Source organism: Diadema antillarum, unplaced genomic scaffold (genome assembly GCF_040938485.1).
Source record: "Diadema antillarum isolate AM-2024a unplaced genomic scaffold, OU_Dant_1.0 scf00000202, whole genome shotgun sequence".
In the NCBI taxonomy this organism is placed as follows: Eukaryota; Metazoa; Echinodermata; class Echinoidea; order Diadematoida; family Diadematidae; genus Diadema; species Diadema antillarum.
In genome coordinates this window covers 1,202,618-1,223,835 of record NW_027271091.1, presented here as the reverse complement: position 1 = coordinate 1,223,835, position 21,218 = coordinate 1,202,618, and the positions used below count along the sequence as shown (strand labels likewise).

The 21,218-nt window shown below is 38.0% G+C and overlaps 1 protein-coding gene across 1 annotated transcript in view; it reads left to right on the top strand.

Annotated features, from left to right (window-relative positions):
* Positions 1-21,218, top strand: part of LOC139723915 (protein sel-1 homolog 1-like) — a 79,957-nt gene that overhangs the window by 22,344 nt on the left and 36,395 nt on the right. Inside the window, exons 15-16 of the mRNA XM_071635120.1 lie at positions 1,333-1,407; positions 3,132-3,304. Coding sequence (XP_071491221.1) covers positions 1,333-1,407; positions 3,132-3,304 — 248 coding nt within the window. The remainder of the gene's footprint in view (positions 1-1,332; positions 1,408-3,131; positions 3,305-21,218) is intronic.

Genomic DNA, 21,218 nt, shown 5'->3' with positions numbered 1-21,218 from the left:
AATTGTTGATTTACAACTCGACTGTATACCTGTATCAACAGCCAAGGAAGAGTATATTCTGTGCCTTTGGGAGGTCTTGCATACGGGCGTACACTTCAAAAGAATGATGTGTCCGCCGGCATTCCAGTTTGTTTAGATTGGGCTGCTGATGATTTTCATAGCATGTTTCAACTTTGCAGACGTCCGGCGGGCAAAACAGCTCTGATTTATCTTTCCCCCCATAAACGCCACCGTCTTAGTGACAGGTCATGATAGGCAGGCAGACGTTTTATGAGCATTCTCTCAAGAGGCCTGTGTGTATCCATCTTAATGTACAGGTGCCATGTGTTTCTCCCCATTAAGCTAGAGAAGGGCAAAAGACAAGAACAAGAGAATGAAACAAAAACAAATAGAGCCAAAACAACCAAGCATGGCCTAAAAAATGAGAGAAAATGAAAAATTGTAGGAAAGTAAATACCTTGATGATAACGCTATCATGAACTCTTATAAATTCCCCTGTAAAATTCCTCCGGAGAAATTTGTGGTGTGATGTTGGCAGCAATGACAGCTGCAGTAGTGGTGGGTGGAATGAAAAAAAGGATAAAAACTTCTTGACATGAGCAAGGTGGAAGCCAAGTGATATACTTTATGTAGGATGATCTACTATTGCAGTGGTACATTTTTTTTTGCAAAGGATTTAAGACGATCTTAAGTTAAGATTAACTTGTAATTATGGTGTGCTGTTGGTTTCCCTGCTCTGTTTTATTTCGTGTTTTTAGATTTCACTTCAAATTGTTATCAAAATTTACAGGACTAATTTCTTTATCACTTGTTTTATTTGCATACGTATGGCTGGATGAAAAAGTTTGAAATTGTTTTCATTTTTATTTGGAAATTGAAATGTCATTGAAAACACACACACAGGATACCGTCATTTCATGTCATGTTGATCTTATTAAACTTGAAGATCAGCTTAAAAGTTCATGTGTCCCTTTAGTAACCATGAAAATTGGATTCCTTTCATTAGTTGGTATATTGTAGAGGAAGGTAATTCTCAGAATAATAAAACTGGAAACTTTATGATAGAGGGAAAAACAATTCTGGATTTCCAGTAAATTTATTCAGACCCTGAAAAATTCAAACCATTATTCTCAGTACAAAAAAGGGGCATACTCTCCACTGACATGAGGTTTGGTTTTCATTGCTGTTTGAAAAACTCTGAGGTGTATTACCTTAAGATTTCATGCATGATATTGGGAGATATTCTGTAATCTTGCAAAATTTTGTGATGTTTGCCAAAGGAACATATGATATGTGACACACCCCCTGTTTGTACCTTTTTCCCTTCTGTAGGTGAGGCCAACATGTTTGGCTTGAATGAGACATACCAGAGGGCCCTCCTCCAGTGGCAGAGAGCAGCCGCACAAGGTGAGAGTTCAAGTCAGGAGATGCTGTAAAAGAAGAAATTTTCGCATGCATGAAATTTTTGTAAATTTCATGAAGAGCCGTGATTCGCGAAAGTAAAATTCACATGAAAGTTTTGGGTCTGCATAATGCACTGAGTGCCAGTAGCAATTAGCGAAAGTTTATGCCACAAAAAATGCCATCGCTCAATTCGCAAAAGTTTCATACCGGGAATGTTTCTGGTCTTACAATAGATCAACTGTCTGATGGTACAAATGCATATTACATTCCCCCCCCCCCCCTTCATTAAAATGTCTTTTACTGCCAGTATTCCGTAGAGATGACCTTTGCCCCAGTGGCAATGTGGAAATTTAGTGTAGTTGGGGTAGTCGTTAGCAGTAAGAGGGCAAAGAATCAGGAAGAGCCCTGAATTTGTTTTGGCATCTTTAAGCGCCTCAACCTCCACTTTTGGAGTGTCACAGTGATGACACTTTCATCTTGAATAAAGTTTGAATTCCACCTTGAAATCGACAACCTTTCTACACATCATGTACAATGTAGCTGATGTAAAAACTTGAGGTTGAATGCCCCCTCATCAAGGATGTGAAGTGATGAGGGTGCAATATATGAAGTCTTTGGCCTATCTTTATGCACACATTCATGCTGACAGGTATGTACTGACATGTCATTCATGTTAATGTCTTTGTCATTCCTGGAGCTGCTGCCATACAGCCTCTTTGTATCCCACTTTTGTTGAATGATTTATAGATGACATTACTAACGTTATGTTTGATAGACTTTGTGCCCAGGCAAAATTTCCTTTTCGGTGCAATTAGATTTGTGAAGATAAATGCATGCCTTTTTGCAGGTTAATGTCACTTCTTCATTTGAGGAGACCTCTCGTTTAATTGCTCGGTAATTAATGAAAGATGGAATTCACAAATTGCTAAGCTACTGGGATATTCAAGACATTGTTGATGATGACTGGTATAAGTAAGAAATAGCTTGTCATTGTCTAACTCCCATCACTATAATGTATCCTTCAAAACACATGGCAGCACATGTCTGTCCAAGTAGGAAGAAGTTGGGATGCACAATTAGGAACATCAAAATAATGTTTCTAGTGGTCCCAGTATTCATAGCAACATGATTATGCATTTTTGTTTGGATATCCAGTAGAGAGGCTTGGAGATCAGGTAAATGGAAGAAATTTGGAAATAAGTGCCAGTGGTTGGATATTAAAGTTGTCCTTCAAATGTCTGAACACTACTCCCCACCCCGCCCCACTATCTAGTTCATTTTAAAACATAGTGTGCCTACCTTGATATTATTTATATCTGTTCCATCCACACAAGTGATGTACCTCTAGGAGTGCCGAAACTTTTTCATCATCAAAGTTAGATGCTGAAGTTTGCATATTTGTGTCTTGATAGCCTGTAGCCTGTTGAGAAACAAGAATATAGATCTGTGTATTTCATTTTGTTGTGGATTTGAGTGAACAAAAGTTTAACCAAACATTTTGTTTTGGTTAGTACCTTGAAGTGCAGACCATGTCCATTTGTTCATCAATGATTTCACTGCCAATGATGGATGCTGCAGTAAAGTTTGATGACAAATCTGAAATTGTACGAAAGATTGAATAAACATGACACTGAATTTCCTGTGACCATTCACAAGTAAATCTGTGTGTGATTCTATACAAGGATCTGCTTGTTTATGGTCATTTTCTGTGCTGCGCTTTTACCCAGGTTACACACATGCCAGGGTAAAACTAGGGGACTACCACTACTATGGCTTTGGCACTGAAGTGGACTATGAGACCGCCGCCCTGCACTACAGGCTAGCATTTGAGCAGCAGCACAATGCCCAGGCCATGTTCAACTTGGGCTATATGCATGAGAGAGGTCTTGGACTAAAAAGGGTAAGAAAAAAATCTGCATGCATTTCTCCCAGATGATTATGCTTAACCCTCTACAGACATTAAATTGCCAAAGATATTGAGGTTACAACTAGAACGTTTTAACTCATATTTCCCTCAGCCCCCCCCCCCCCCCTCCCCGAACAGGACTGTAATGTCATGTGATTGGATAAGAAGTTAAAATCATGTAAGCATGTGTGGTTTGTGTGTTTATTACCTCCAACAAGGAAGGAGGTTATGTTTTCATCGGTGTTTGCTTGTTTGTTTGTGTGTGTGTTTGTCTGTGTGCAAAGTAACTAAAAAAGTTGTTGATGGACTTGTATGAAACTTGCAGGAAAATTTGATAATGACACAAGGAACAGATGATTGAAATTTGGTAGTGATTCAGGAATTTATATGGATTTTTGAATGATTTTTAATCTTTTTGTAGATATGGTCAATGAACTTGGGAGTTCAAGCTGCACGTAGGTCAAGAGGAACAGTTGCAGACTTTCAGTGAAAACTGTCTTTTTCTAAAACTTAAACATATGTGGTGGCTAAATGCCCAAGTGGAAACTCTTATTCGTATGAATTTGTACGTTAGAAGTGAAATGGGAAATATTCCCTGTCTGCTATTAAAGATATGTGACATACAGAGCCATTTCATTGTGCTAAAAGCCAAAGTCATTGGCATGCTTGATTCATCTCAGTGGAGTAGGAGGGGAAAGATTAACTCAAATCATTTGTACTCTTTTGATGTAGCTGACCTTTGGATTTTTTTTTTCCAGAAGAGAGGATGCTTTCATGCTCAGTAATATGCCCTTTTGTGAAATGAAACTAAATTTATTTCGGACTGAAACTTGTGATTGGGCAGTGAGATTCATATATTTGTTATTTATTTTTCTAATTTTTTTAATGATCACTATAGTGCTATGACCCTTGGTTTTTTTAGTGTTTGTCATGTAATCCATTTCAGGTTGTGGTTGTTTTCTGTACATGTGTGTGTGTGTGCCTGTGTATGTTTGTGTGTACATGTATGCCTCCATGTTGTTCGTATATGTACTGCAGTGTACTCAAGCAGTGTGTGTTTTAATGTTATTTTAGATTAGATTTTGCTACTGTTGTTTCTTCGGCAATGTGATTATATTTTTAGCCAGTATGAGGTATAGATTAAAACTGAAATGCCATTATGTGGAGATGCCTAAAAATACCTCATGGCAAACGTCACTAGCTTTTAAGGCAATAAATACATGGCTAAATAAGGCAGAATTACTGGAGGTTAAAGAGTGTACATAATATCCCGACTTGTGTGTTGTCTTTATCGTTTGTAGTTTGTTATTGAAGACCAGCAGCACTTCCCCTTACTTACAGTACCTTTAATTGAACAGGATATTGCATATCTTATATGGCTATTTTTCGCTTTTGATACTACTGTTACAAGTACATATATATCTCTTACATGTGTAGGTCGTTTTTCACATGTTTTATAACTAGCATGTGGACTGCCATAGCATTCTTTACAGTTTGATCAGTCTAACGAAAGCTTTTTGGTCAGTTTCCCATGATTTTCAACCTCTTCCAAAACAGTATATTAGTTGTGGATTCTGTCCCTAGGTATTCCTTAAATTAGCATCCAAATTTTTAGGGTCTTCAAATCATAGTTTTTGTGTCAAACAGCTTTACTTCTCTTTCAAAATAACAGTTGAAAATCCATTCCTGTCACTTTCATGGTTTTTGTTTTTTTTTTTGTTTTTTTTACTCCACTTCGTCTGTGGTGCTCTTTTATATGGAAGATTTTTTTTTTTTTTAAGATTTAAATCCCCACTGTCCACGTTCCCACATTGTTCTCTTTGATGAGTTGCCATTGATGTTATGAAATATTTACTGTTTATGTTAAAAACGATAGAAATAACTGTTTGATGCCTGATTGACTGACTTGATCAATAACAGTTAAAAAAACAAACAAAAAAGAATGACTGAGAGAGTAGAGATGGCATGCACAGAAAATTGAATAAAATGACAGGTTTTTTTTTTGATAAACTTTCAATGATTTTGTATTTGTTAATATTATTAACTTAATTAACAAGGAGTATCTTTGTTCTGTTGTCTATTTTTATTATTTGATTGTTGTCATTTTGGGGGGCTTGCTATGTATGATATAATGAATGAAGCTTTCCTATGTGACTGGAAAGATGCAGTGTCAGAGGATCCTTTCAAAATGTTGAAAAAGTGACATAAGTGGTGTGCTGCCCTCTGTAGATCAAAATTCCTTGTAGATTCACTACCTCATATATATTCTCGGTAGAGTGTCTTAATAGTACGACAACTTTGTGGCATACATATTTTGAATAGGTCAGGACCATCGTCTTCTGATACGTCACTCACTCTTGATGTTTACTGTGATGTGGAGAGAAAACACACACACTCAGAATAGTGTGGAAATATCTGTGATAGGATAAGACACAATGTACAAGAGTAAACATGGCAGAGTGCGAGTTACGCAGAGTGGTTACGCGATAGTCGCTTCGTGACCATGAAATGCGTTGAAGGGCGTATCCTCTACTTATCATTTTACATCACATATCGACTGTGTAATTGCATTCCACATTCCACTTGTTGGAGAAATGTCATGGCATGATCCCGATAATCCATGCATTAAGGGCAGTGAGATACGATGTGTGTTTTATTCAGTGAGAATATTGGATTGCAGTTCTTATGTAGATGTTGCACAGTAATTCTTGTAAAGGTTTACTCTCTGAAGATTTTTAGCAGCTACATGAATTTTCGGTTGTGCTTTATGTAGATGTTCAAAGGAAATGGAAACAAGGTAGTTTTCATACGTGGTAGACTTAGTATTAGGTGTCAATATCATTTTGCCAATTTGAATAAGAAATGACGATGTTTTCTTTGTTTTGTGACTGCTGTAGTGTGAAAAAACAACTCGGGAGAAGTGTGTCTTGTGTTTGAGCACACTCTCATACATTTCCGTTTGTCCTAGTGATTCGGAAATCACGTAATCTGAGGCTCTACTCTGCAGTCAAACCATGTTTATTCATATGGCTTGCATTTCTTGGCCAGCGTGTCTTTCTGAATCTGTGTTCCCCGTTAGGGTAATTGGATGGGTGTGGGAGGTTTGTATTGGAATGGTTTGTGGCCTGACCACTCAATCCTCAGCAAAGCACATTCCAGTCAAGCAGATACCTCCTGTGCCCTCCGTGACACACCTGCTTTTCTTCTTTTTTCTCTTTTTTTTCTCCTTTCCAGTCAGCTTGTTTTTTTCTTTTTTCTGCCATCTTCTTTTTCATCATCTTCCTCCTCTCCTCCTCCTCTTCCTCCCCCTCCCCATCCTTCTTTCTCCCCCTCCTCCTCCTCCTCTTTCTTCATTATCTTCTTCTTCCACTTCTCCTTTTCCATCTTCCCCTCCTCCTTCTACTTCTACTTCTACTTTATCTTCATCTCCTTGTTTTTCTTTTTCTTCTACTCCTTCTGCTCCATCTTTTTTTTTTCTTTTCCTTTTTCTTCTTCTTCTACGTCATCCATTGCTGTGTCTTCTTCTCGAGATGGCCTCCTAAAAAGTACCACATTCACATCCAACAGCTGCCATGCACAACCACACAGATATGCCGGCACCTGCTGTGAAATGGAGCCCATTTGCTCCAAGGTAGTGATGATTTCCCAAAGAGTTGTTATGTACATGAAGGAACGTCTGGACCCTGTCAGCAATGGATCCTTACCTTCATCTCCAACCACAGTGCTTCTGTTAGGGGGCGAGATTTTCAACATTCTCAACATCATTGGTTTTTGTGTGTGTATGTGTGTGTGTGTGAGGCCAAAAGTCTCTGGGCATTGATGTAAACCTTTTTTTTTTGATCCACTATTCTTGATCATTAATTTCAGTTCATGGGGGGGGGGGGGATATTGAAGAGGAATAGTTCAGTGCTTGTCAAAGTGAAGGATGATTGATTTTTTTGGTGCTGTTCCAATTTAAAAATGTTCAGCTGTGAGGAATAATGGAAAACAAACCAACTGGTTTCAGAGGACTTCCGCCTTTAACAAGTAGCCAGTCTGAGAATGTGAATAAGGGTGTAAATCACTGCAGACCTAGGGCTCACCAACTCATCTCACACCCACTGGACCTGGCGTCAGCTGATTTATAGGCCACGGAAACGCAAACACCAACTGGTGCGGTATCTTGCGAAATACATGCCAGTCACATGTTAATGTATTCTGTGTGTTCTAAACGAGTCCTTTTGAATTCAGAATTTTGTGCAATTGCCGGCTTGAAGCGGCATCTCCCAAGAATGCAAAAATGTCATATTAAAGGGATGGAATAGTTTTGGTTGAAGTGGGGCTTCAGGTTTCCAACTTTTTTTTTTTGTGAGATAACGAGAAACCTCTTATGAAATATGACAGTTTGTTTGACAGAAATTGGTTTGAAATTACTAAGATATTGAAAAACAAAAGAGGTTCTAATAGAGTCCTCCACCTTTAATTAGGACCACTTTGTTTTTACTAGTTTCTGGATACCTCCAGCCTTTTCAAAACTGATTTCCATCAAATAAACTTTGGAATTCCTCTTACAATTGTATGCTCTGTAATAATTCATTTGAGTGGTTTGTAATCATCTCCCACATAGTTAAAATCTGTATCTCCCATCTCCACCAAAACTATACTATCCCTTTAAATCTCCCCTGTATTATCTTTATCTGAAATGAAGTACGTATTGTTCCATGGTAGTCTTTCCTCTGTGTCTTGCACTTGAATTGAGTGGAGTGGATGTGAATTCATCAGTGCACTTTATTTTCAATGCTCTAGGGGCAGTTTGGGGATAACAAACTAATGGAATTTTTCTTGGGAAATTTCAGGTGCTCTATTCTACCTGTTGTATTCTATCAAACGGACCTATTGAGTACGAAAAAAAAAATCTTTCCATTGTATTGTTTAGAGTAGGAGAAATCATGCAGCTGAGGTCATATTTTCCCTTTTATATGAAATTTCTTCTATTACCATATGCGACAAAAAGCAGGTATGATCACATGATATAAAAAACAGAAATGAAGCATCTTTTCTGATGATATGTGTATTTGATTATTTTTATATGGATATATAGGACTAAATATATACTGTACTCCAGGGTTGTTGTCATGTTAAACCAGACTCTAAGAGCCCAGCTGTTTGCGCCCTTAAATTCTATCACTGTGTTTATGTATATTTCTCCTTCTTTAAGGATAGCTGGGACGAGGAAACAGCTGGTATTTCACATTCTCACTGCACTGCAACTGGTTGTTCGATGTCTTTTTTTAATGGATTTGCAGGTGCATGTGTTCCCTTCTTAATACACGCAATGTACACATTTCTAATACTGTCTGAACGGTATCATTGTTATTGTCCCCGCCGAACGAGTTCGAGCAGGGGACTATGAAACGGGCTCCGTACGTGTGTGTGTCTGTGCGTCCGTGTGTCCGTCCGTCCGTCCGTCCGTGCGTCGGTCCGTGTGTGCGTCCGTGTGTGATCAAAATGTTCAATTTGCTACTTCTCTGTCATTTATGAGCCAATTTTGATTCTCTTTGCTTTATATGGTAGCACTACATGGGAGCTTTAAAACTTCTACACAGAATTTCAGTTGTGACCTTTGACCTTGACCTTTGACCTATATTGTACATTTTGCTACAAAATGCTACTCCTTCGCCATTTCTAACCCGATTTCGATTCCGTTTGCTTTATATGATGGCACTAGTTGAGGGCTTCAAAACTTCTACACAGAATTGTGACCTTTGACTTCTTTGACCTTTGACCTTGATTTTTGACCTATATTGTGCATTTTGCTACAAAATGCTACTCCTTCGCCATTTCTAACCCGATTTCGATTCCGTTTGCTTTATGTGATAACACTAGGTGAGGGCTTCAAAACTTGTACACAGAATTTTGACCTTTGTCTTCTTTGACCTTTGACCTTGATTTTTTACCTATATTGTACATTGGCTACAAAATGCTACTCCTTCGCCATTTCTAACCCAATTTCGATTCCATTTGCTTTATGTGATGGCACTAGGTGAGGGCTTCAAAACTTCTACACAGAATTTTGACCTTTGACTTCTTTGACCTTTGACCTTGATTTTTTACCTATATTGCACATTTTGTTACAAAATGCTACTTCCGGCGGGGACATATATTACGCACCGCGTAATTTCTACTTTTCCTTGTTATAACTATATTAAGTCATATTGTATTGCCAGAACGACAATGGTTCATCCGCCTATATACAGCATGTGGCTTTTCCGATCCCTAACCTGCACTAGAGAAGAATTTGCTATATAACAGTATATTTGTACTTTTTTATTTTGTTTTTCTCTTATGTTCCGGTCATTGTTGTACCCGTGCTCCCCTTCTCAATCTTAAACTCGTTTTTAACCGGGACCTACGCTCAACAAGCTCGCTTTTAAGTAGGTTCCTTCATATTTCTTTAGCATTCATTCACAGATTCCAAACTGAACAGATCGACCACTATTATGTTTTACATATTTGCAATATTCTATGTATGTCATGTATTTCATTTAATTTTGTTATATTTGATGTAATTTTTCATCGAGAAATATGAAAATAAATTGAAATTGAAATTGAAATTGAAATATTGTAGAAAAGGTTGCTTGACATATGAAACAATTAGCTTTTTATTATTTTTTTTTTTCAAATTAACTTTTCAAAATATAAGTGCATCCATGTCAACATCAAAATGAAGAGATAATAGTGAACATCAGGCTTTCCCATTCAGGAGTTCTAATTTTAACCCTTGTAGCCTGTTCAATATTCTCTTCAAGAAGCCTCCCTCACTCTGTGTCCTTCAACATTGCCAGGTATCAAAATACCCCTCCTTACCAAAGCCATATCGGCGCTGGGGCGACAAGACCTCGTATCTGCAAAATGTTAAATGTTCAGGAGAGCCAAAAAACAAGGCGGCCAAAGCATTATAGCGAATGGGAAAGCCTTTCCTTTGACAAGCTGTGGTGGCTTCATTTTTTAAGTAAGGCACTTTGGATTTGGACAGGACATCACTTATCCCATTATTTGACCATTAATTAAAAAAAGTCATTTTCACCAAAATTGCAGATACAAGGTCTTGTCACCCCAGCGACGATATGCTTTCCACTCTAGTTGTCCAATCAATGTTACTCTCTGTGACTTTGGGCCCACACCTGTTTGGTCATATCTTGAAACTCCACTCCATGGCCCGAATTCACGAAGGTGGTGCAGTCATTTCATCGACAAAAATCACCATTTTGTCTATGAAATGTCAACATATCTTAATGAAATGAAAATTTCATGAATGAAATGTTCATTTTGTAACAAAATAGGCCTTGCAACACGTGGCACCTCATTCAAAACTACGGTCTTTGTCCGTGGTTTCCATGGTTTTAACCATGGACAGAGATTGTACCACTTTTGTGAATTCGGGCCCATGTTTAAAGTAGACTTCAATTTTGATAATAGTCATAAAATCACAGAAACAGAACAATGAAAGTTTCATCACAATCACGGAAACTCCAACCACACGCATCTCTTAAACAGGAGGTTCTCCTGTCTGGAACCTCCAGCAAATTGGAGACTCTGATCACATACACAATATCATATGCATATGCAGTAGCACACATCAAGGGCATCAAGGGCACAAAGCGTAGTGCCCCTTGTTTCCGCAGTCCAGGGCCCTTACGCAGGCCCTAAAATCTCTAGGGTTATAAATGCTCTCTCGTGCAATCTTAGCCTTATTTTGAAAACATATATGACAAGATTAAAATGCAGTGGGAGAAAGCTAAATTCTAGGCGTGAAAAAATACATCTCAAGCGGAAGACACATAGCTAGAGTGGGGGAAATTCAAACTCAGTGGGAGGGCAGGAGATTTTATGAAAAAATGGCCTTCAAAGCAAGAAATCTCCTGCTGAAAGCGATAGAGTTGGAGTTATCTGCTATCAAAATGTGAAAAGTAAGTAAGTGTATAGAGAGTGAAATTTACATTATCGTCATGGAACAGTGATGTTTCTCTCAGTCACTAAAATGCAACAAAGCTAACCTTATTCTGTCATATCGCATCAAACTTCTTCCCACTGATATCAATACAAATGTTCAAGGACTGTTTGACTCTGATTTAAAGCGGATGAATTGTTCTTTGTATCAAATCATTTAGGTCTCTACCCCCACAGGGTGCCAGAGGCATTATGTCTCCGTGGATTGTCTGTCAGTCCCAACCAGATCTTATTATCGGATTGATTTCACAAAATCTGTCCTGTGGGTTTTTTTATTGCTTTTTCTAGGTTTGTTACACAAGGTGTAGACACACTGATGGGTGCTGGGCAAAATCTCTCAAAATCAAAGGTCAAAGGTCACCAAATTAGGTGATGATTATTTTGATTGACAGCTTTAACATCTCTAATAGGAAAGTCCAGTAATGCATGATATGGGGTAGGAAGGATAGAATTAAATAGAGTAAATTCCATAAGATGATATCCATGAAAGGTCAGAGGCCATTCTACTTTAACATTTGCTAGAAATGTTTTGTGGTATAGTTACTTTGGTGTAGAGTGTAGAAGTGAATATATCATTGACTCCTTGAGGTGATTTAAATTTGATTTTCTAACCACACCTTCTATTTTTGTCCAATGGTATCATCATCTCAAAAGGAACACAGAAATTGACAAAAAGTAGTTCCCTGAAATAACAGTGGTGAAAATCAAAGGTCAAAGGTCAAAGGTCCCTAAAATACTGCTAACTGTGTAATTTTCTGCTCATAACTTGCACTAGGTCAGTCAAATGATGATGTTACATGTTATCAGAGCCGAGAAGCAGACGGGAAGCCATTTCCTTTGTTTTAAGAAAGTTAAGGATCACTCAGGGGACAGTATTCAAGGTCAATGAACTTCATCAGTTAGAAGTATATCGAAGAGTCATGTACTTATATGGGAGATACAGTGATTGCCTGATAGACAAGAGACATCCAAGTCATCTACACACAGTTGTTGGATTGCCCTCTAGTTTTACAGCTTTTATTCTTTATTTAGCTGTGGCAACTTTTAGAGTAGAGTGGGTTAAAGTTTTCGTGCTGTCAACAAAAAGTAAGTACTATTTTGTCTTAGTATTCAAATATTGGTTGAGGTAGTAATTTATGAAGACTGTGAACGATTTACAACTAATCTTGAAGTGATGAATGGAGTGTCGAGACGTTATGGGATTTTTTTTTCTGTGTGAATGTGGTACAAAAGGATGCTGGTCATCAGGTAAAGGTCACTAGAGCTTTTCTGAAATATGCTATTTGTGCTGCTGACAACTCAAACCTAGTTTGTACTCTGCAAGAGCTGGACAGGGCCATTATCGAACATTTCACCCATCTGATCAGGTGAAATATTGTGCCGAGTGACAATCAAGCAGTATAGATACATTCATGAACTTTTTGCCAGCGATAGAGAAAGCTCGGCAGGTGATCCCCAGAATCCCATCTTTCTGCGCATGGTGATAGAATCACAAGAGGACGTTAAGCAGACGACATTCATTTTCATGGTTTATTTCAGAGTGCCTATTGTCATTTATCCTGTCTCGATTTATGAATTATTCATAATGAGCCTGGCTGCTCTGAGCCTGTGGTTGTATTGAATTATTGTGTGTTCGAATTGTCCCCCATTTCTTGTTAGGTTTAGCGAGACATTTTGTTGTCTGGAGCCATACATGGCACCGTTAAAAATTGATATCAATGCCACGTGTTTGGAGTCATGTACAGCTGTAAATGACTGTGGACAATTAATCACTGGATGAGAGACAGTTAAAAGAATTGATAAAAATAATAAGATAAAAGGTCGCCATATGCCTTGGAAACCGAATATAAGTGTATTACTAAGGATACTGAACTAATTTGAGATTTAGCGAGAGTGTGATGTACATGAAATCTTGAAATTGAAAGTGATAAGGGATCTTCATGGTTGTAAGTAGATTCAGCCTTCAAAACTTAAAGTCCTTCTACGTGTATGCTCTGGAAAGCAGGCATTAGGACCATTCTCATTGTGATTGAAAAATTTGTGATATTGGAAGTATCACAAAGTTGCCATGAAGTTGGCAATCAACTGTACCAAATTCCACTTGAATTTTTGCTAGGAGCAATCACATGTCGGAGCGCAGTTTTTCTAACTTTGTGCTCACTTCCTAATGTGTTTGATATGTCATGAGAACAACAAACATGGCAGAAATATACTGAGGTGACTTTGCTTTTCCTGCTAGTGCATGACAACCAAACATATGAGCAGCTTATAGTACAGCTGTACATTAATGGATAAAACACCATCCAAGTAGCATGTTGGGAATGGATGAATGACTGAACGGGGTATATATGCAGTACTTCCAGGAACTTCATGATCTTTCTGTGAGGGTGCTGTGGCATAGTGGATACGACTCCGGACTCCCAAACAGAGGACCCGAGTTTGATTGCCACGCAGTGCTCACGTCCTTGGACAAGTTGTTTTTCCCCACAATGTCCCTCTCAACCCAGGTGTATAAATGGGTACCTGGCAACGCTAGGGTAATAATAATGGCAGGACCCTGTGGTAGAACAGTGGCAACACTGAAGAGGCTACCCTGAATAAAGAAGACCATATCCTTTTTCCCTTGAGATCACACCAAGTTTTTGGAAGAGTAAGAACATGCAGTGTGAAACATTACAAGTTTTTAAGTCACACCTTTTATTTTTGTCAAGTGAGAATGATCCTAGTGAAACATATTGTCTCTTGACTTGTTGAATGACTTTGGAGGGTTTGTAAATGTCATATTATCAAATATTCAAGTCGAAATGACAATTGCTCAGAATTAAAGATGCACCCTCTCAAGAAAAACCAACCCAAACAAACAAACAAACAAGACAAAAACCAAAATCTACATGCTCTTTAATGCTCTGGGAAGAAGATGTACATTTTGTATGATCATTGCATCTCTGTGCCTATTGCAAGAAGTTCTAGAATCAAGATAAGTGACACGTATTTGAAGTCTCAAAATCCATATTAATAAATGATGGCTGCTCTGGTTTGAGTGGCATCCTTGGAAATGGAAGCCCTTTTGTTCCCTGGAAAATCAGACGTGTACTAGCATTTTGTTTCCAAGGCCTTTTGAATGAATCTAAAGAATTGATATTGGTGCTGTGCGTGTGTGAAGTCTCGTATTGTCTAGAATGGCTAATTGATCAACTAACGCTGATTGATTGCGGTGTTGATCTCAATCTTCCAAGAGTAGAGGCCCCCTGAGTGTTCTGTTAAATAGGCAGCCGGTCAGTCTCTACAGGCTTGAAGATGGGTATAAAAGAAGACCTTCTTTAATGAAATATTAAATGTAATTCAACACCGTCTTCAAATGTGACTCTAGAGAATTGGTGTGAAATCAGATGACGAGAATGGTTGAAAATTCAAGGAACTGAGGCTTGGAATATGGAAATTGCGAGACGTATGAATGTATTAGAATTGTTTTCACTGTGTAGCGATATGGATGGCTACCCTCCGCACACAAATTACCTGAAGTGATGATATCTTGAGCTCTAGCTCTGCTGTTGGTGTGAACGTGAATATCATAAAAATCTTGTTGTTTGGTGATGATTTGGTAACTAGTCCTTCTTGTATCCTCTACAGACTCATCATTGCTGTTCTATTGCAATGTAATAAAAGTTTAGTGTAACAGATGGATGAATTATTTTTCTTCCATATATAAAAGGAAAAGATTTGTGTGTGTAAAGTAAAGTCAGTGGTAGACTTGTGAGACTGAGACATCATCACCTCATATTTTTCACAGGTTTTTTTTTTTTCTCCTGATGTTAAAGGGATAGTATAGTTTTGGTTGAGATGGGGGATTCAGATTTTGATGTTTTGCAAGATAAGTAGAAACCACTTATGAAAATATTAATGAGCATTCAATTCTAAGAGGAATCCGAAATATTGGATGAAAATTGGTTTTGAAATGTGTGAGATATCCAAAAACAAGGAAAAACAAAGTGGTCTTCATAAAAGGTGGTTCTCACCTTTTATTAGGACCTCTGTGTTTTTGGATATCTCAGCCATTTCAAAACCAATTTTTCATCAAATTTCTATGCCCTTTCATATTTCATCAGAGGTTCATCACATCTCGCAAAAAGTTGGAAACCTGAAGCCCGACCAAAACTATACCGTCCCTCTAACTGTTTCATAAAAAAAATAAATAATGTAGGTTTACACATTTTTTCTCACCTTGGCTCCAATTTTGATGAAAGCCTGGCCATTCTGCTTGATCAGTTTACAAAAGCCACCTTGACTGCCGGTATGGAACCACACCTTTAACCCATTGAGGACGGGCTGATTTTGCTACAACACACATTTCCCAAAGACACTGGCCCGAGTATACTCGGGACTCGTCCTCAATGGGTTAATTGATCTGCACCTTACAACAGGGCATCATGATATAGACACAAGATGTCTTGTGAAGGTTGGGGTTCATGAATAATGATAAATGATAATAATTGTGATTTCTGCTCACACAATTACAAACTAATTCTGTATGCGCTTTACAAACAATCATGTCGTGAGATTCAGGTACATAACATCAAAATAATTACTGTTCGGAAAAAAAAAGTCTTAACACTGATGGAGAGGAAAAACATGTATCAAACCTCCTGCTGCTTGAGGTAGAGTTTATTACTGTTATATCAAAAATAATTTTACATGATTGTTCTGGTTTCTCTCATTTTTAAAGAAGAATAAATCCTAGCAATAAAGTAGATTCCTGTGAGTGTACTGACACGTACTGTCAGTGCTTCTACCTGGTTTGATGTCAGTAAAATTTGGGTAACAAAGCACCATATGGGCACCTCTACATGTACAGGGCCTAATTTATCAAGTTAGCAGGGCATTCATGGCATTGTACTCCATATTTCTGACCAGCCATGGGCATGACATGGTCTTTCCATTTCTGATTGTTTCATATCAACCAAAGATATAAAAGTCTCACAGAGTAAGTCATGATTGTGACTTTATTGTAGATTCAGGAAAGATGATATTGTAGCCTTTTCTTTCATCAGTCAATTTACAAATTACTCTATGAGAGACTTATGGCTTTCATTTACAACCAAGATGATCGAGAGACCCTGTTTCAGCTGATGTGGATGCAAATTGATATGCAGTACTTTTTTTTTTTTTTGGTAGTGCATTGACTTTGCTTAAATCCGTTTTGTTGTTCTTGTTTACAGTTTGGCTAATTCCCAAATGTTGATTGAAAAGAAAAAAGTTGACAACAATGACTGTGGGTACAGGGAATAATTTTCCTGGTATCACAAAAAAATTTGCAATAGATTTTGGATGTGACTGCTGTAGAGAATGCCATTATGTTCAAAACGCATGTCCATCAACTGAAATAGCTATTTACTTTCTAGAACGGAAATTATTCTCTGGGGTATGATCTCTGCTTCAAGGCTGGTGTCTATTAAAGAGTCGAAACAATTTTTCATGGAAAATTTCCAGAAAACTGTTCAGCCGTTTCAAAAAGCTTTCTAAAGGGGTAGTATGAGCATCACTTGAATCTAGATTGACTATCAGCACCTAGAGTCTGAAAACTGTGATGATCAGTGTACTGTGATGATCAGTGTACTGTGGGTGCATGAAGTGTTAGATGGATGTTGATGACAAATTCAAAAGGAAGGGGAGAGAATTATAGCGATCTCCCATCCATTCTTTATCCTCCCATCATCCATCATGCCAGATATTTGTGTTGAGAAAACAATGTCTCGCAGTGTTTTTCGCTCTCTTTTCATATGAAAGTAGACCATTATATGAAGAAACAAGATTACAGTAGGATTTTAACTTTGATTTTTTTTTTTCGGAAATATTGAAATCCTTGTCTTGTGAGCTGTGATGTATTGCCATTACTGCTACAAGGTGCACAAATGCCTTTGTGACCAAATAGCAATTATTCCCTCCGATACCCCTTGCCATCTCAAATTGATGATGAGGATGTCAGTATCTTAAGGCAAATGGAGGACGGTTAAATCCCCTCCTTCTCCGCCTTCCAGAATCAGTCTTGTTATAGCCACTCCCATCTCCGCAAAAACACATACATCATTTGCCACGTTCAGGCAAATCCATACATGTACCTCCGGGCACAAACCAAATTGATGCACCGGATCACCCACTTATGTCCATGTACTTTATCGCTCACAGGGGATTAGTAGGAAGGGTTCTATCTAGATCGTTTTTGTCACAGGCATCTGTGACACAGTGAGGAACAGTCTGTCTGTCTGTCTGTCTGTGTCTTAAGGAATGTACTCTCATAAAGTTTGCACACTCTATTCTTTTTTTAAGGAACGTATTCGCACCCTATCACAACATTTTTGAAGGGCATTTCATACAGTACTTGGACATTCAAAAGAAGAGCCGTAATAATTTATTATATTCCCACAACTGAATTTCTCTTTTATGTATTATTTAGCCCACCATATTCTCTCTTTTGTTATGTTAAATCATTTTTCATTGTCTGTATGTCTTACATGATACATTTATATATTTTGTATTACTTATAATGTTTGATGTACATATGTATCACTCATAGGCCTTTTTAGGCCGGCCGTCCGTGTGACGGGTGTGATTTTTGATAAAGAATAAACTAAACTAAACTAAACTTCAAAAGAAGAGAGCTTTGATGCTTATCTGAATAATGATAACATCAGCAGTAAATATGTCCCTTTTAATGGATGGGTGAGATTACATGCTGTACAAGTCCCTAAAGCCACTATTTATCGTTTGCAGATGGAAAAAAAAAATCTTTAGTGCTTCAAAATAGTTATAGAATGTGAGTTAGGGATAGAAACAGCCAATGTAAAAGCATTAATCAGTATAATCAATGTTACAAGTATTATTAAATATGCAAAATGTGAACAATGGCTTAATTAAAGTCATTTCTAGAATAAACCATGTGCAGTTGTGGTTTAATTATGAAATTAGTGATATCTGTTATATTTGCGGCTTTACTGCCAAATCTCAATATGATAGGATGTTTTGTGATACAACTGAACTACAAGTAAGCATCAAATGCGATAATTCAAACATTTTTTTTTTTAATCACTGCTCTCAGTGGTAAACAGTGGCTATAACTAACAGTCAATTCCATATTAAAGCTTTCAGTGTTTGCAGCAGCAAGATTATCAAGATGATTGTTAATGTCACTGGTAGTTTACAGAGTTATCGACCTGAAAATTCAGTCATCAAGCATTAACAAGAACTTATCATGGACTTAAGGGAATATCTATCGAGAGAAAGGTGGTTTGTATTACACAAATGATGCACATTTGTTTGAGCATTGATAGTAAGATTTAACCACACAAGGTACCTTTGGAACAGTCTAATGGGCACGATGCGTTAGCCGAGGGCATTTGGACCGCTTTGAAGGTACCGAGTGTGAGTGATTAATACTCGTGCCCAAACAAACTGATGTGAAATATTATTTCCATGAAATAATGAAGCAAATCCTTGTTGTGGGAAAGATTTAAAGACAGACCTTTTAAATTTGAGGCAGCCATTCTCACAAGTGAATAAAACAATGAAATCTCCCCTGGTGACCATCACAGCGCGAAAGTGCTAATGACCAGTCACAAGCAAAATTATGTGGCAGGCAAAATAAATGCCTGGTCACGTGTATATATATGCTCTCATCCAAACAGTTGATTAGGATTTGCTTTAAACATCATATTATAAATAGCAGTAATATCAATGCTACTATCTTTAATTGTCAAGATGCCCAGTATTGATCTAAACCTGTCATATGCAACAATAACTTGACCACCATGATATCTCCCTTTTGAAAAAGAAAAGAAAAGAAGATGACCTTGTCCTTGAAAGAGAAAAGCGGTGGTCCGAGATCGCAATTACTGTATCACCTCAAGTCAGCCTTGTCTTGCAATATCAAAGTGTATTCATCAATATGAAGTTGTTATTTCTTTTTTACATAATTGATATCAAAGTACATAGTATGTACTTTATTGTACCCTTGTATATTATTGTTCTTCAATACTGTACAAGCTGTTATTTTCACGAATCACAGTTGGATCGCAAATTTAACAGCATGCGGAAATGTTGCCAAACGCTTGGATAACGATGCATTTATGATAGCGTCGTAACAAGAAAGCAACATCTTGCGAAAATGTCTGAGACCTCCTAATTCGCGAAAATACTGTAAAATGCAGTAGTTAATTGTACCCTGGCCCTCTTGACCATTCTGTGTAAGGACTTTATCCTGATGGATACTCTTTCAGAATTAAATTTCTCATCGTGGCGGAGTGAAGTGAGACTAGCACTACAAAATCATGTGACCAGAACTGTCTCCTAGGCACACATTACATCAATCCCTCTGGGTATCGTAATGTATTTTTTGGCACATCATATCACAGGCAGTAGGTGGCAATAGTCAGACATCATTTACACTTCCTTGACTCTGGATAACTTGTTTAGTGCCAAAACAATCTATGAAACTGTGTGGCTATCGTGAAAAGCTCATTAAAAACATTTTATTGGATATGACTGAAGGTCGATCAGCCAGAACTTGAATGCCCTTTCTCTGTGACAGATCCTTAGATAGGAGCCACACCATTATTAGCTCAAATGTCACTTTGTCGGGTTTATATTCAGATGTTTTTTCGATTCTTTTTTCGTGGGTGTGTGGTGGTAAGAGTAAGAATGCATTATCTGAGGAGGATGACACCAATATGCTGTCTCTGTTGCCCGTGATCCCAGAGGCTACAAAAATCGCCTAATGCCACCTATGCACCTGTTCAAGTCATATACCCTGTTTATACTCTTGGCCAAAATTTGGAGCTTCCTCACACTGTTTATACTGTGGCCAAAGTTTGGAGCCTCCTCAAACCGTTTATACTGTGGCCAAAATTCGTAGCTTCCTCAAAGCATTGCAAAACCCTTTCCAAAAAATCTTTGCTTGTCTGTTTGTAGTGCTCAAGTCATGTTCTCACACTTTTCCTAAGCTTACCCTGACTGGCTCCGTTCTCATGGTAACCAAGTTCCCCTTCCAATGAACGGCATGCTCTTTCGAATACCACATTCATGCCGAAAAGTAACCTTTGTTTGCTGGAGCTCCATGATTCACTTGAGGTCAATCACATGTTTACTTAGTGGGCAATGACCTGCAGGGATTACCTTCCGGGTCAGCAAGAAGCTGAGCCTCTCATGACCCCAGAGAGTTCATACGGCAGCTGAACCTCTCAAAGGCTGCTGTAGGAGGCTCTGAAACCACCCCCTGTAGGTAGTTTCAGAATACTGATTTGATCAGACCCCGTTTGGCAGTATTCTGTCTGTACTGAGCTAAAAGGCTGATGGAGGCTCAACTTAAAGAGGCTTCTGAAAACAACCTTTGCTTTAAAATAGGGAATTGCATTCCAAACTCTGTTGAACAATAATGTCCATACCAAAATATGCACCTCTTCCTGAGAAGCAGATGCCTTAACCCTGTCAGGAATACACCAGCAAACTAACACCATTGGAAAGTGTACTATCACAAAGGAGCTTGTTTATTTGATTGAATAAATCTCAGGCTTTGTGAAAGCTTTCAAGATTTCATGACATTTTGTTTCATGCCTAATTTTTTATGAACCCTTTACATTTACTTGTTTGATTTCACCCCATTTATATCGATTTGAACACGGAGTGCCATTTTGCTTTCAGTTGGCCTGAACGTTCAGAAGATGTTTCTGACCCCATGAATGTACTCGTGTCATGGCCTGTGGTTTTCATGAAAGGTTGAAATTTTGGATGTGAACAGAAATTCATATTTTTGCAGTATTTCATGGCAGAGATTCTTTTATTTCTTTATTGATGATGTCAGAAATGTGCATGGCTTCAAGCTTTCAAAAGAAGTGTCCTCTTGATGTTGAGAGTTGGTCTGTCTCTCTTT